General features: G+C 35.0%; 2 protein-coding genes and 1 long non-coding RNA gene across 3 annotated transcripts; 1 reads left to right on the top strand and 2 right to left on the bottom strand.

Moving 5' to 3' along the window:
- Positions 1 to 2,427: 2,427 nt before the first annotated feature.
- Positions 2,428 to 5,926, bottom strand: LOC127092258 (protein NPGR2). The gene is made up of 5 exons (XM_051031106.1): positions 5,472 to 5,926; positions 5,133 to 5,385; positions 3,349 to 4,565; positions 3,084 to 3,237; positions 2,428 to 2,964 (listed from the first exon to the last, which is right to left on the bottom strand). Exons 1-5 carry the CDS (start codon positions 5,667 to 5,669, stop codon positions 2,645 to 2,647), a joined length of 2,142 nt encoding a protein of 713 aa, XP_050887063.1. The 5' UTR covers positions 5,670 to 5,926; the 3' UTR covers positions 2,428 to 2,644.
- A 4,344-nt stretch (positions 5,927 to 10,270) lies between these two features.
- LOC127097240 (uncharacterized) lies at positions 10,271 to 12,755 on the bottom strand. The gene is made up of 2 exons (XR_007792961.1): positions 12,325 to 12,755; positions 10,271 to 10,635 (listed from the first exon to the last, which is right to left on the bottom strand). It is a non-coding gene; the product is annotated as an uncharacterized LOC127097240 (long non-coding RNA).
- Positions 12,756 to 13,244: 489 nt separating this feature from the next.
- On the top strand, positions 13,245 to 15,195 carry LOC127093267 (PKS-NRPS hybrid synthetase cheA). The gene is made up of 2 exons (XM_051032178.1): positions 13,245 to 14,461; positions 14,547 to 15,195. The coding sequence occupies exons 1-2, from the start codon at positions 13,281 to 13,283 to the stop codon at positions 15,184 to 15,186; spliced, it is 1,821 nt and encodes a 606-aa protein (XP_050888135.1). The 5' UTR covers positions 13,245 to 13,280; the 3' UTR covers positions 15,187 to 15,195.

Below are 15,195 nucleotides of genomic sequence, written 5' to 3'. Positions count from 1 at the left end.
GGTTTCGACTAAAGAGAATGATATTGATATGATCACTAAGACATTGACAAACTGCAAGTTTTTCTACTGTATGCAATTGATAAAGCTGCGTGAAGAAAGTTAGTTTGTTTCCTTGATGATTTTAAAGTTTGTTCCAAGGTGGAGATTTGTGAGAACTTGTATCAAACTCTAATCTCGACAGAGATAGCTTGATATTTCGACAGAAGTTGTGCATGTTGTAGTCGAAATATGTTAACTTGTATTCTAAGTTAGTATGTCGAATTGGGCCTTCATTTAAGCTCAATTATTTTAGTTAGCTTGTTGCTTATGTTAGCTTAATACTCTATAAATAAACTAGTTCTCTCAGATTGTTGAGAGAGGTTAATTGTTATTATTCACTTGTAATTTTTGAACCCTTATTGAATAAGTGAATAGTAAAACAGTTTTAACCAATTCTTCTTCTTCTTTCTTCTTCTTTCTTTTGTAAACCTTAACAGGGTTTCTTGTGATTGTTCAAGAAACTCTATCTTTATCTCATAACTTTGTTATGTTATTGATGACATCGTTTCACAACAATTACTTTACTTAAAGCGATTTTGAGAGTTGTATGTCTCATAGTAAAACATTTACCACTAGCGAGAAAACTTTATCAAGTCCACATATGCATATTCCTCCTATCCAACGGTAGACAAGAATATTTGTTGATCTAAGTGTTGATCATCCTTCTTGTGAATCAATAAAAAAATTCACAAACACCTCTTTATTCATAGATACTCCAGCCTATCAAAATATATTTTAAAAAAATTATTCATAGACAAAGACGAGGTATGTATACCAAGTGTGGGTAAGTGCCCCCAATAATAATTGAATTGTGTCCATATATGTAATATACTACTGGCATGTTTTTTAAATAATGTACTCTCTTTTCTTAAATTAAATTAAGATATGTTCAATAATTTTACAGTATAGATAGTATATTATTTTATAATATAATAATTTATTAATGAATAATAATCTTATAAAAAAATTCATAATTTATCTTTTATATAATAGTTATCATATTTTTTAATATGTATAAAAAAAATTTAAAACTTATATTAAAAACAAAGGAAATATAGTATATAATTAAAATATAATAGATTGTTTATATTGTAAGAGTATAATGGTTATATAGTATAACTATATTATAAAATATACATGAAATAGTATAATATTTAAATATAATTTCAATTATATGAAAAATTATAAAATGATAATGTATATTAATTAAATTTATTTTTAATATTATTTAAATTACTCTCACGATAAAATAGTTCTGACCCCCTCCCTGATCATAGATACTCTAATCCGTCGAAATATATCAAATAAATAATTCTTATTCTTGTGAGAAATGTCCTTCTATCTATAAGACTTTTACCATTCTAAAAAGAAGACCTAATCTCAAATTGAATCCAAATTATTCAAAGTTCAGTTACTCAAGAGGGTATATTTTTTAGGAAGCAAAAGAGAGTTGTAAACTAATATCATGAATATTAATACCGACATAAATTTAAAAAAAAACACTTTTTATATAATATAATAAAATATTAATTTCACTTTATGCTTGATGGTAAGTTCAAGGGAAAAAAACATTGGAGTAGGGAAAAGTAGCCCTGGAAAATTTAGCATCAAAGTACAGCCATATTGTATGGCCCATACAAGCCATGTGGACCTAAAACTCTGTAATTGTATCCAAGATTTATGAGAAAGGCATGAAAATGTGAGCACATTTGTTATATGAATATCTTTTTTCTTGCTAAAAATTTAATGAGTACCTACTTTTCTTCATTCGCTAAATTATTCCAAACTTGCTGTCTTCCACCAAATGGTCAAACTTGTCATGGTGAATTGGTAATACCTCTCTTTCATGCCACCATTGAAGCCTTCAGATTACCTTGATATCATGTAGTGGGACCACAATCATGCAATTTTGATGAAAATATGGGCTAGTTTCTTCTAGTTTTAAGAAAAATACTTTTTTTTTTTGAAAATAAAATTTATAAAGATGTTTTTTTAAATATTATAAATTTGTTCTTTTAAATTAAATAATTAATTTTGATATTGTATAACATAAACATATATTATTAGAAATCAAAACATAATCAAAATTATAATTTTTTAAAAAATTATATCTAAAAAATAATTTTTATAAAAAACTATTTAAAATAATTAAGTGATTTTTTAAAATTTTAGTACATAAAATTTTTTCGATAAAATGATGAAATACCTAAAATAGCATTTTAAGAATAACTATTCAAACCAAATTTTTATTAAAAAAATTATGAAAAGTGTTTTTGTAAAAATTTTTTATATCAATATATATAATATTATAAAAATCATTTTTTTTTTAAAAAAACAAATCAAACGGCCCATAGTTGCTTTTCAATTACTTTAAATATTCCACATACAAATCATAATTCGGAATTTTATATTTCTTTGGCACTTATAAAATTGTTTGCTTACAAATAATTTGACAAATTCTATGGTGAACCACCTTATTTCCTTTCTCCTTTTTTTTTACTCTTTTCTAGATTGACTTTTGATAATTATACATGAATATACTAATTGTAAATTGTGACATCACAAAACTGCTTGCTTAATCCACCTTGAGGTTTTTTAGAATCTGTCATCTGAAAGGTTCAAGTGGAGTAGATTCTTCAAGAGACTGTGCTGCTTGAAAACATTCTGCAGCTTCAACCAATGATGATATTGTACCCTCAGCTTTGTGAAAGAGGCCAAGATTATACCAAGCAGAAGCATTCAATCTATCGTGTCGTAGTGCATCCATCAAAAAACTTCTGACTGCAGGATTTGATTTATTACTGCAATGTCTAAGTACTTTAGCAGTGGAGATTAAGCTCAGAACATGGCCAGGATCAATGTTTAAAGCATCACCAAAAGCTTTTAGAGCTTCTTTGTAAAGGCCCTTTGCTTCATACATTATACCTGTACAATTTGAAGAGAAAAGTGGCCTATTTAGAAATTCACAAATGGTTTATAGGCTTGACAGAGTAATTAAACATTAAGAATGGTTTCAATCTCAATAAGAAAAATAGAATGTTTACCTAGAGCATGACATCTAGAAGCAGAGTATGGTTTGATGGCCTTAGATTTTGAAAGACACGCCTCTGCATCATGCCATTGGGAAAGACTGATATACACATGAGCAAGATCATGCCATATTTCCAATTCCAAGTTCTTAGCACGATCTCGGTCGTCCTATCACAAATAGTATTAATAAAAGGGTAAGCAACTAGAACAGAAAAAATAATACTTTTACGCTTATAAAGCTTCTTCCAAGAACAAGACGAAATGGCTACAACATCGAACCTTATATAACTTCTTCCAAGAACCAAAACTCTTTCTCTGAATTTGAAGAACAGCGAGAAGCTGAGTGTATGTCTCGATGGCATTCTTTAACTGGTTCTGTGCAATTTGAATTTTAGCTTTTGTTCGCAACAAATCACCTTGATCCCATTTCCCAGTCTGATCTAAAGCAGCGTTAATAATAGATTCTGCATCCAAAAACTGTTTTTGAGCAGATAATATCCGTGCCAATAGTAACCATCCTTTAACATTAGAACCACCTTCCAGTTTTACGACGTACTTTGCATAATAAAGTGCGTCATCCAACTTCCTTTGTTCTGCATATTCTAAGCTGAGATTGTAAAGTACTAGCGGGTCTATCATTCTGGTCATTCTACCAGCAGTTTCCAAGGCTTGAAGTGCCTCAGATTGTCTCTTAAACTTCTCAAAATCAGAAACGGCTAATTTCGAGTGTGCTGATAATGAAACACCAAGATATAATTTCGCAACACTTTCTAACTGCGTACATTTTCCATCCAAGCTCTCAACCGCTCTCTGAGCGAAGCTTACCCCTTCTTTTGCAAGTGTAGGATTCTCACAACAAATCTTAGAAGCCATTAACAAACCAGGAACATGTTTTGGCTTTTCTCTACCATTCAACAATTTTCTTAGAAGATCAAGTGCCGTTGAGTCCTTATCTGCTCCATAATAACAAAGAGCTAGATCATGGAATCTTTCACTTCGATGAATAGTCCCGGGGAGCAATTCTTCCAAATGATCGGCTAACCTTGACAGGCCTCCCGAAATAGACAATGCAAACGAAAGGTGGTCTAAAATTGAAGGATCCCACTCAATTCTATTGAGAGAGACTTTTCTTATCAAAATCATTAAAAGAAGTATGGCCTCTTCTATGTTGTTTCCTGGTACAAACGAGCCATCCATTTGGGAACGAAGATTAGGGGGCATTACTTCTCCTCCACTATATAAAAGAAAAACAACAAATTCTTTTTGAATCTTTGCTGTAGTCCCTGCATCAAGATTCCATCGATGAAGGAGTGCTCTCCGGTAAGACAAAGTAGCTTCACGCGAACAATCAGCAAGCTTCCACAACTCCGGAAGCAGCTCGACTGCCTTGCTCACGGTCTCCTGCAATTTACATTCAGCACCAAAGTTATCAGGCAAGCCTTCAGGTAATGAAGATTCCACTATGTCCATAATAACTTTGCAAGATTGAGCAGCTTCTGCAAGAATGATTGGAACTATTAGATTACACTTTGACTAATGTCCTATTGTGATTGAAACCGACAATTTTATAATAACTTAAGCATGCTTTTCTGAGCTGTTTTTACTTCCAACAAAAACTCCACATCAACTATATAATAGGTTCATATGGAAAAGAACTAATGCAACAAAATAGATACTAGTATTCAAAATAAATTTCATAACCTTAAGACACATAGCAGTTGAAATTAAATACATGTACCAGATATTAAGGGTTTGTTTGGACCAACCATATAAGTGCTTATATAAGTTGTTTTTAATCTATCTTGGAGAGCTTATGGAAATACGGAAAACAATTAATGGACATGTCATAAGCCTATTTTCATAAGCTCTTCCAAACAGTGTCACAAGTTTTTTCCTTAGCATACACACTTCAAATAAGTCAATCCAAACACTCTTATTGTCGTAAAATAACGTGGATCACAGGTGAAAGATCTACCAATGTGCAGATAAAAAAAAAAGGAAAAAAATTCAATGAAGCAGAAAACAAAGAGCAAAACTAAGAATCAAACAACCAACAAGGTTACCTTTAAACCTTTCAAGAACCTGCAAAGATTTAGTTTTTAGGAAAAGTGCTTCCAACAATAATCCAACAGAATGTATAGACATTTCCGGTTCACCGTGATTATGAGAATGTCTCTTCCGTCGTTCTCCATTTCTAGAAAGCGCAATTTTGATCTTAGGAGTCACAACAGCAACATCTATTCCCTCAAAGACATGTAAAGCAGCTACTAAATTTCCCTTTTGATACTCATATCTTCCTAACAGAGCTCTAGCTTCCTGCATAATAAGTACATAATTGCATAATTACATAACTTTCACTTGGAATTTCAACCGTAACTATAATTTAATCACCATGAACGAACCTCGTAGTTCAACACACCACTTTCACGCAAAGATAATTCTGCTTCTTCTATATTGCCGGTGTCCGGTTTGAGATCAAGTTTTCCAGGTAGGAAAGAATGGCCGCTTGCTGAGAAGAAGTCGTTGGTTATAAGAGATTGAGAGGAAGGGTAGGTTTCATCTGTTGCCCCTAATTGGTCCCCTGAGCGTAGGAACTTCATTCTTCTATGAAGAAAAATGAAGAGAATTGAGAATTGGGAAGTGTTAAACCCTAGAAAGGGATGAGAGATCTAACGTGAAGGGAATGGCGGAAGGAAGGAGGAGAAGGTGCGCACGGATGAGATTGAATGAGGGGTTTGGTTTGGTTTGTGTAAGTGTAAGTGTGTTGTCGTGGTGTGGGGTCTGGTGGGTGGTTTTAATTAACTGCTGACGGGGACGGGATGAGTTTTGACGTTGGTGTGTGGGCTGTGTGGTGGCTGGATGTCATTAAAATTAAAAACGGTTTCATTAACTAGATTTCACTCACACGTTTCACGCCTACCACTTCATCCATCTACTTCACGCCTTCAACAATTTTTTTTTTTTTTTAAATAATCAATTTTTTCAAAAATAATTCTAAAATAATAAAAATTTTCAAAATAATCACATTTAAAAGAGGATGCACCAGATGAACCAGCGCATCTCTAATTGAAATTCTGGTGTAGTCAGAGTTCAGATGTTCTACTCCAAGTCATGACATCTGATCCAACATTGTTACTAATACAGTAAGACAATTATATAAATTAAAACTCAGTACTGATATGCACACATTCACAAATGTCACGACATCTGCTACTATATCACCATAGAATGGAAGAACACCCAGTTCTGTCCATCTGGTACAAAGACACAGCAGAGATCAAACATAGCACTTACTTCTGTTGAGCCTACACAGTTATCAGCATGATGTCTCAACATTGATTTGAACATCACCTATTACAGCATTACAGGTTGACCTTATTTTATAACAGACAGAATTATAACGTGCAGAAGGTAAAAACACAAGTAATTGTTAACCCAGTTCGGTGCAACATCACCTACTCTGGGGGCATACCAAGCCAGGAAGAAGATCCACTATCAGCAGTATTAATTCAGAGTTAAACTCCCCCGTTTACAACTCTTCACTTAATCCCTACCCAATGCAATTTATACCTAGGAACTCCTAGATAGAAACCTCCAGTTTCCATTCCTATCACTACAATTACAATGTAATGCTAAACAACTTGAACTTGCTTCACAACTTCGTTCAAGACCATAACAAACTCTTACCTACAGGCTTTGAGTTACAAATAATCTCATGCCTTCGAGCACTGAGAAACACATGGTAACCTTCCCACAGGTTGGGAAGTTTACCTCACACACACCCCTAATTTTTCATTATTTGAGGCTTACAAAACCTAGGTTACAATCTGCTATTTATAACCTAAACACCCAACTGGATTTGGGCCTTGTACTTGTATTTCCTAAAATTAAGGTTAGGCAAGTTAACCTAATTTCCACATATTAGGGTGCTAACAAATAGGCTATTTGTTAGGGCTCTTGAATTTAGCTCTTCTGTTAGTTTCCTGGATTTTAGCACAGCTGTTAGATTCCTGAAAAACAGCCAGAGATAAATACTGAAACAAAAAAACTAACTAGCCTACACTTTAGCATATGCTGTCAGGAATGAATGTCACAACATTCAGTTTGACGTCCAGAACATAGGCCATATGCTAACTCTGTTATTCTCCTGAAAACCAGTCTGAAAGAAATACTGAGCTGTAATAAATACTGAACTATACCAGAAAAACTAACTGGCCTATAAGTCAGTATCTGCTGTCAGGAATGAATGTCATAACATTCAAATTGACATCCAGACAACAGGTTGTGTGCTAGGTCTTTATTCTCCTGAAAAACAACCTGAAATAAATACTGAACCATAACAGACAAACCAACTAGCATATAGTTCAGTATCTGCTGTCAGGGATGAATGTCATAACATCCAGTTTGACATTCAGTAAGTCCTGTATTGAATGACTGTCATAACAGAACAGAAAATCAGCCTGCTGTTAGTTTCCTGAAAATCAGCTTGAGATAAATAACAAAAACACTAACTGGCCTGTCAGGAATGAATGTCATGACATTCAGTTTGACATTCAGAGACTGCTGTCATGAATGACTGTCATAACAGAACAGAAAATCAGCCTGAACTAAATACTGAACTACAACAGAAAAACTGATTAATCTATAATTCAGTATCTGCTGTCAGGGACGAATGTCATAACATCCAGTTTGACATTCAGTAAATCCTGTATTAGCTAATCCTGCAGCATACTACTTAAGCATGTCATGACATCAGTCAAGACATCTAAGTACAGTAACTGTTTTAACATAAAATGCAGTCAATCAAAACATCTACACTAATAGATCAAGAGGAGGCGTCTAAGACATTGGCGTCTGCATTGGTAGCCTCATTAGGAGGCACTAATGTCCTTGGCGCCTGCATTGACCCTCATGAGGAGGCGTCAATGTCTCTGGCGCCTGCATGGTGCTTGTGATGTATGCGCCAATTCATCTTTGTCATTGCTCTTGTTGAATGGGGGATTACTGAAGGATGAAGTTTTTTCCTAAAAAATCTCCGATTGCACGTTGCACCGCAACCTAACTTATGTTTGATCTCCAACAGACACCCTTCAATCATCAATGCATATAATAACATTGATAATGGCTGGCAAGATCCTTCTTCGGCACATGTCTTTTGTATTAGACATATTGCTCAGAATTTCATGCGGGAAATCAAAGACAAGACGTTGCGGAAGAAGGTTGTCAACGCAGGTTACGCATTATCAAAACCTTCTTTTAAACACTATCGCAAAGAAATAAGATTGACAAACACGAATGCAGTACGGTGGATCGATAGTATTCCATTGGAGAAGTGGGCTAGGGCATACGACAACGGTCAACGTTGGGGCCACATGACAACAAATCTCGTGGAATCAATGAACTTTGTCTTCAAAGGCATCCGTAACCTACCTATAACCGGTTTGGTACAGGCAATATATTTCAGGCTAGGGGCGCTATTTGAGAGTAGACGATCCAAATGAAGTTCGGTGTTGCAATCTGGGCAGTTGTTCAGTGATGCTTCAATGAAATTCATTAGACATGAAGCTGTCAAAGCAAACACATATGTAGTCACGGCGTTTGACCGCACTAAAGGTTGGTATAGTGTTACCGAGTCCATGGATCACAATGAGGGCATGCCGATGGGACAATACAGAGTCGAACTAGATAGAGGTTGGTGCGACGACGAAAAGTTCCAAGCCTTTCGTACACCCTGCTCCCATGTCATTGTGGCATGTTCAAAGGTTCGAATGGATCCATCCTACTTATTATCTGACGTTTACAAAGTCATCAACCTATCAAATGTTTATAAAATTAGTTTTTCCGTAGTAGCAAAAGAGGATTATTGGCCAGAATATCAAGGGGGCATCGTCTGGTACAACGAAGTTATGCGAAAGAAGAAAAAGGGTCGCCCAAACAGCACCCGCATTCGAACTGAAATGGATACGACGAACAAAAAGGTTAAATTATGTAGTTCATGCCGTCAGTCAGGCCACAATCGTAATAACTGTCCTAGTGTTGGAACGAGCACAACCAGATAAATTCACATGTACCTTTGTTGCAATATATAAAAAATTAAATTTATTTCATATTATACGTCTATGACGAAAATACCATTACATAAACAATAACACAAACAATTAAAACAACTAGAATACAAGAACTATGTGATTACAACCATCAAAACAATTTTGAACATGTAATGCATCATCCTACGAGCGTCTTGGTCGGTCTTAATATCCACTCATTCGCGCACTTCTCCATTTTAGTTGAACGTGAACATAAGTCATTGTATTCTTCTAATTCTTTCACCATCTCCAATTTCTCCATCTAACCAACTGTTCAACATCCGATTAAGACGTTCAAATGTATTTGTATTCCAAAGACGAATCTTTATCAGAGACGTAACGGCGGGAAATATTACTTTGACATTTCGCTTCTGAATGTATTCATACATGGTTAAAACACAAAAACTTGAAGGAGAGTGGAGTTGAATGAGAGAAAATATGGTAGTAGGGGATGATTTTGTGTGAAAAATATTGCATCCAAGGCGGGGTATTTATGGAGATGAGGTATAAAATGCATGCGCCAAGAGGCTAGGCGTCCAACATGTCAACGCATGCAGGCGCCAGAGGCATTGACGTCTCCTCTTAATGCACCATGCAGGCGCCAAAGGCATTGGCGCCTCCTCATAAGGGTCAATGCAGACGCCAAGGGCATTGGCGCCTCCTCTTTTAAATGTGATTATTTTAGATTTTTTTTTGAAAATTTTATTATTTTAAAATTATTTTTCAAAAAGTTGGTTATTTAAAAAAATCACAAATTTCATCTCCCTTTAAAAATTTATATTATTTTTAAAATGATTGTTATTTTATCATGATTAGGAGTATCTGCGATGCAGTTTGGGTTCATTATGCTATATCATGATTATTTGGACACTACTTGGTTGATCTTTGGAAAAACCCTAATCTTGGTCTAGGTTTGATGATTATATTGAATACATCATGAACAAAAGAATTTAGAAGTCATTTACTCAAGTTTGACTTTTGGTTAATCATGGTAGGTTGACTTTTTGTTGACCATTTTCTTATGTGATTTTTACATGTTACTTATAGATGACTATTATTCTCTTGATTAAGGTATTTCAATTTGGATCCAGGGAGCCAAAACGCAAAAGGTCAAATTATGGAAATAGAGAGAAAAGTGCATTTCTTGGAAAATAAGCTACAAGTTGTACATTCAATGTCAAATTCATATTCAAAATCCAAAACTACATTACAAAAGGGGAAAAGATGCAAACTATACAAGAAATCTTAAATTTGACCTAAGGATGACTTTTGGTCAGCTGTTGATTTTGGTCAAAAAGTTTACCAAAGTCAAACTAAACACTATAACTATTTATTTCCTCTTCATCCTCATGATATTCCATTTTTCGCTCCAAGTCTTCATCTTCTTCAAGTTCGAGTTCAACATGTCAACTTTGATAATCCCATGCCAAAAATCATTTTATGACCAAGACCATATTCCTTCGTAATGCCTAAAGCATCCCTACAAAACCTAAAAAACATCAACATTCATTCACATAATGCTATACACAATCACATGCATATCGTCCTAGCGATTCATTACACATACAATGGAAACATGGCAGCACATCAATAGTTCATAAATCCCAAAATAAGCAATGTTATGCTAGTCTGTATTTCATCATAAGTTATCAACGTAATCATTCAACAACATTTCACCCAAGTTAACATACCAGCCAAAACCCCCAATTCTTAAGACTTCTAACTGCCAAACCTAATTCAACTTGCAAGGCAAACCTAAGACTGCATTATCCTAACCTCAATTGTTAGGCTAACTGACCAAGTTAATCAGCAGCCATCCAACTCAACTACCCTAAGTAAGTCACAAGCCACAAGCCCTTCACCCACTGACCAAAGAAGTTGTAAGTCCCCTTACTGTTAAGCAAGTTGGCTGGCCATCCAACATTGCAACAAACCAACTTATTAACAAGCTGCTAACTAATGAAATTCTAACTACTATTCATTTTGCCCAAAATAGTTCATTAACATAACGCATCAAACCACTAACCAAATTAACATGTTAACACAATTAAAACTAACTCAACTAACACTTAATTCACTAACAACTTAACACATTAATTAACATTTCTCTAACTGATAGAAACATCAACCTAATAGCTAACTGCTTTCAACCGACAATTCAAACAAATTCACTAATACATTAACTCACTTTTCCCTAACAATTAACCTAACTTCTAATAGTTTGAATTAACTAATCTCTAAATTCAATTGATTTTGCTAACTGCTTTTTAACTAACTTATTGCTAATCACTAACATTTGATGCACTAACTGTTTTCAAATTACTAACATTAGCACCAACTAACAGTTAGTTAAATCCTAACTGTTTTTAACATTTCTAACCAAAATCCAGCTAGTTTAACAGTTCCAGTAACTGATTCCTTACTGTTAATTGAGTTCAACTAACATCAACCAAGTTACTTCTAAGTTCTAACCCAAATTAACCCTAACTAATTAACATCTAACAAAATTTCATACCAACTAACTCCATTCAAATTTAACACCTAACTAACCAACAATTAGCTTAATCCATTGTCTTCACTAATCAATTAATTGTCACAAACTGAACTAAAAAATGACCTTGTTAACCTCAACTTCTAACAGAGTAACTAACTAACTTAACTAATCCTAGCTAATTACACTAATAGCCCTAATCGAATCTAACTAACTTCATTAACGGTTTTTTAACAGAATTTGCAACTAACATTTAACTAACTCTAACTGGATAACTGAGCTAATAGTGTGAAAACGTTTAAACAACTTGCACAGGGAGAAACTAACAGAGATTAACAGAGTCACAATTTCAAACCTCTATAAATCATCACCAATCATTGCAATGAGGAAAAAATGATTTTTCACATACCACCAATCATTTCCACACTTCAAAAATTCAATTACTCTAAATCCTCTCATTCTCAATCTCTATGAGCTCCTCACCCTGAATCTCTCTGAGTTCATCACTCAACTTCTCTCTCTCTCTCTCTTCACACTCGCTACTATATATACGCAATAACAGCAACAACTCAAGCAGGTCCTACATACTAAGCGTCAAAGGAGAAGAACAAGAACAAGAACAAGAACAAGAACAAGAAGTAAGCAAGGTTGCAAGAATTGAAGGATATAAGCATTTACCTATGGTATTCTTAGCTCCATCAGCATCTTCAATATTCAATAACTCCCAGGGAAAGCAACAACCTTGTAGGTAGGATCTTCTTCCTTATTTTTCTTCATTTAAGTTACCAGGATGTAGCTTTGGATGTGGGGAATCAAATCCCCAAGGTATTACACTTTGATTCTTCTTCATCATAATTTAATTTTAATTTTGAGACTTAGGGTTCTTGAAGTGTTTTTGCGGTTTGGGACAATTCAGTGAGTTTTATACAAAATGAAGGTGAGAGTTGATTAGAGGAGGCAAAAACGAATTGTATGGTGGTGATTATGGGTGGATCAGGGTTGACCCACCGCTTTCAGCGTGGCGGAGCGATTTTCGGTGAGAAGGGGGGTCAAGAGAGGAAGATAGGTCTTGGTTATGATTAAGTGTGACTGAATTTGCAAAAATTTTACCCCTGTACCCCTACAGTTAGCCCCATACCCCTACAAAATTTTAAAAATTCTCATTCTACCCTTAATTGGTTTTAACCAATTTACCATTTCATTTTTACCATTCAATTGAAAATTTCAGAAATTACACTTTCACATCCCTCGCACCGGAACTCCTGCAAAAAGACTTCCGATATGTATTTTTCCCTAACCGGAAGACTTAAAGAATGACTTTCGGAACACACAAAAAAGCAAATCGGAACACTTCATGAAAGAGTACCGGTTCAATTAAAAAAAATTTACAAAACTGGAACACTTCTTGAAAGAGTTCCGGTGAACAAATTTTACATACCGGAACTTTTTGGAGAAGTGTTCCGGTATGTATTATATGTGTTCCGGAAGTCTTTCAATAAGTCTTCCGGTTCGCCTTTTTTTATTTTTTTATATTTTTTATATTTTTTTATATTTTTTAATTTTTTTTATTTTTTTATTTATTTTGCAGGAATGGAGAATCTTCCCCAAATATGTGTAGATACTACTGATGCGTTATGACGACGGAAAGATTTGGTACACGAGAAGAGGTTATCAGATGGATTAAAGAGGTTGGAATCAACAATAAAGTAACTGTTATTATCAGTCGTTCAGATACTGAAACGGGGAAGAGAGGGAGAAGTAACAAAATAATATTTGGTTGTGATAAAGGTGGGAAACACAAGATTAGTGATAGTGGTACCCAAAGTGCGTCGAAGAAATGTGGATGTCCATTTAAAATCAGGTCGACTCCGGCGAAAGATGGATCTGGTTGGAAGATTGATGTAAAATGTGGGTTACATAATCATGGTTTACCGGATAGATTAGAAGGTCATTCGTTTATTGGTAGGTTGACCACAGATGAGAAGCAACATGTCGCTGATTTGGCAAAGAGACATGTAGCACCTAGACACATATTACTTTCATTGCAAGACAATTATCCTGAGAATGTCACTCGGATTACGCAAGTATACAAGCATAAGAGTGTGATACAAAAAGAGATAAGAGGTCCTAGGAGTGAGATACAACATCTGTTTAAGCTTATTGAGGATGCAGGATATGTGTATTGGAGTAGAAAAAAGGATGACTCGGAAGTGGTGAGAGAGATATTTTGGGCACATCCTGATTCAGTTAAGTTGTTGAATATATTTCCGATTGTGTTAGTTATGGATAACACCTACAAGACAAACAAATATAGACAACCTTTGTTTGAAATTGTTGGCATGACATCGACCGAGTTGACTTTTCCTGTTGGATTTGCGTATATGGAGTCTGAGCAAACAGAGAATTTTTGCTGGGTATTGGAGAAATTAAAAGAGTTGTTTGTGAAGAAAGACATGTGTCCACAAGTGATTTTGACAGATAGAGATCTTGCTTTGATGAAAGCAATTGAAGTTGTGTTTCCCAACTCGATTAATTTGCTATGTAGATTTCACATTAACAAAAACGTTGGTGCCAAATGCAAACAACATGTGGTGAATGACCTGCAAAAGACGATAGACACATTATGGATGGAAGTTGTCTGGGCTAGTGATGAGGTTGAGTATGGTCAGCGGTTGCATCAACTTGAGCAAGCATGTGTTGATTATAGTGGATTTATTAATTATGTGAAAGACACATGGTTGACTCCACATAGGCATAGATTTGTTGGACCATGGATTAATCGAGTGCTACATTTGGGTAACACAACGACTAATCGGTACGTCTTATAATTTTGTATGTGTTATTTTTATATCTGATATTATTTCTATGTATTTTTTATGTGTTATTTTTAATATTTTTAGGGTTGAATCTGCTCATTGGAAGTTAAAGCAGATGTTAGGAAACAGTATAGGTGACATGGTCAAATGTTGGGAAGCAATGAATAACAACTTGAGGTTACAACTGAGAAACATTAGAGCTTCTTTTCAAAAGAGTTTTTACGAAGTTGAGCACGCACACGTAAGTCCCTTTTATGGTTATTTGCGTGGTTCCGTATCTCGAGCTGCTTTGAGACGTATTGCTGAAGAGTTATTGAGAGTTGATTATGTTGGAACTAACAGGCAAATATGTGGTTGTACTCTTAGAACATCTTATGGGTTACCTTGTGCTTGTGAGTTAGGAAGATACAGACTAGGTGGTATACCGATACCCATTGATGCTGTTCATGTTCATTGGAGGAAACTAACTATGGAAGTTGAGTTAGAGGTAGGTGAAGACGATGGATCAAAGGTGGAAATGACTTCTGCAATGGATGAGTTGTGGAGACGATTTATAGAAGTTGATATGACATCGGCAGGTGTCAGCTCGTCCAAAATAGGTCGTAAATCATCAACCTTCAGGACTCCCTGCCTATACGACCATCTCATCGCTCGGGGAAGACCACAGTTATCAGCAAGTTTCCAATTCTCCCCTCTTTTTCCAACAGTTGGAAAGTACTCGTGAATCCAACAC

The sequence above is a fragment of the Lathyrus oleraceus genome, chromosome 6 (assembly GCF_024323335.1).
Source record: "Lathyrus oleraceus cultivar Zhongwan6 chromosome 6, CAAS_Psat_ZW6_1.0, whole genome shotgun sequence".
Classification (NCBI taxonomy): Eukaryota; Viridiplantae; Streptophyta; class Magnoliopsida; order Fabales; family Fabaceae; genus Lathyrus; species Lathyrus oleraceus.
This window is presented reverse-complemented; position numbering and strand designations above follow the sequence as displayed.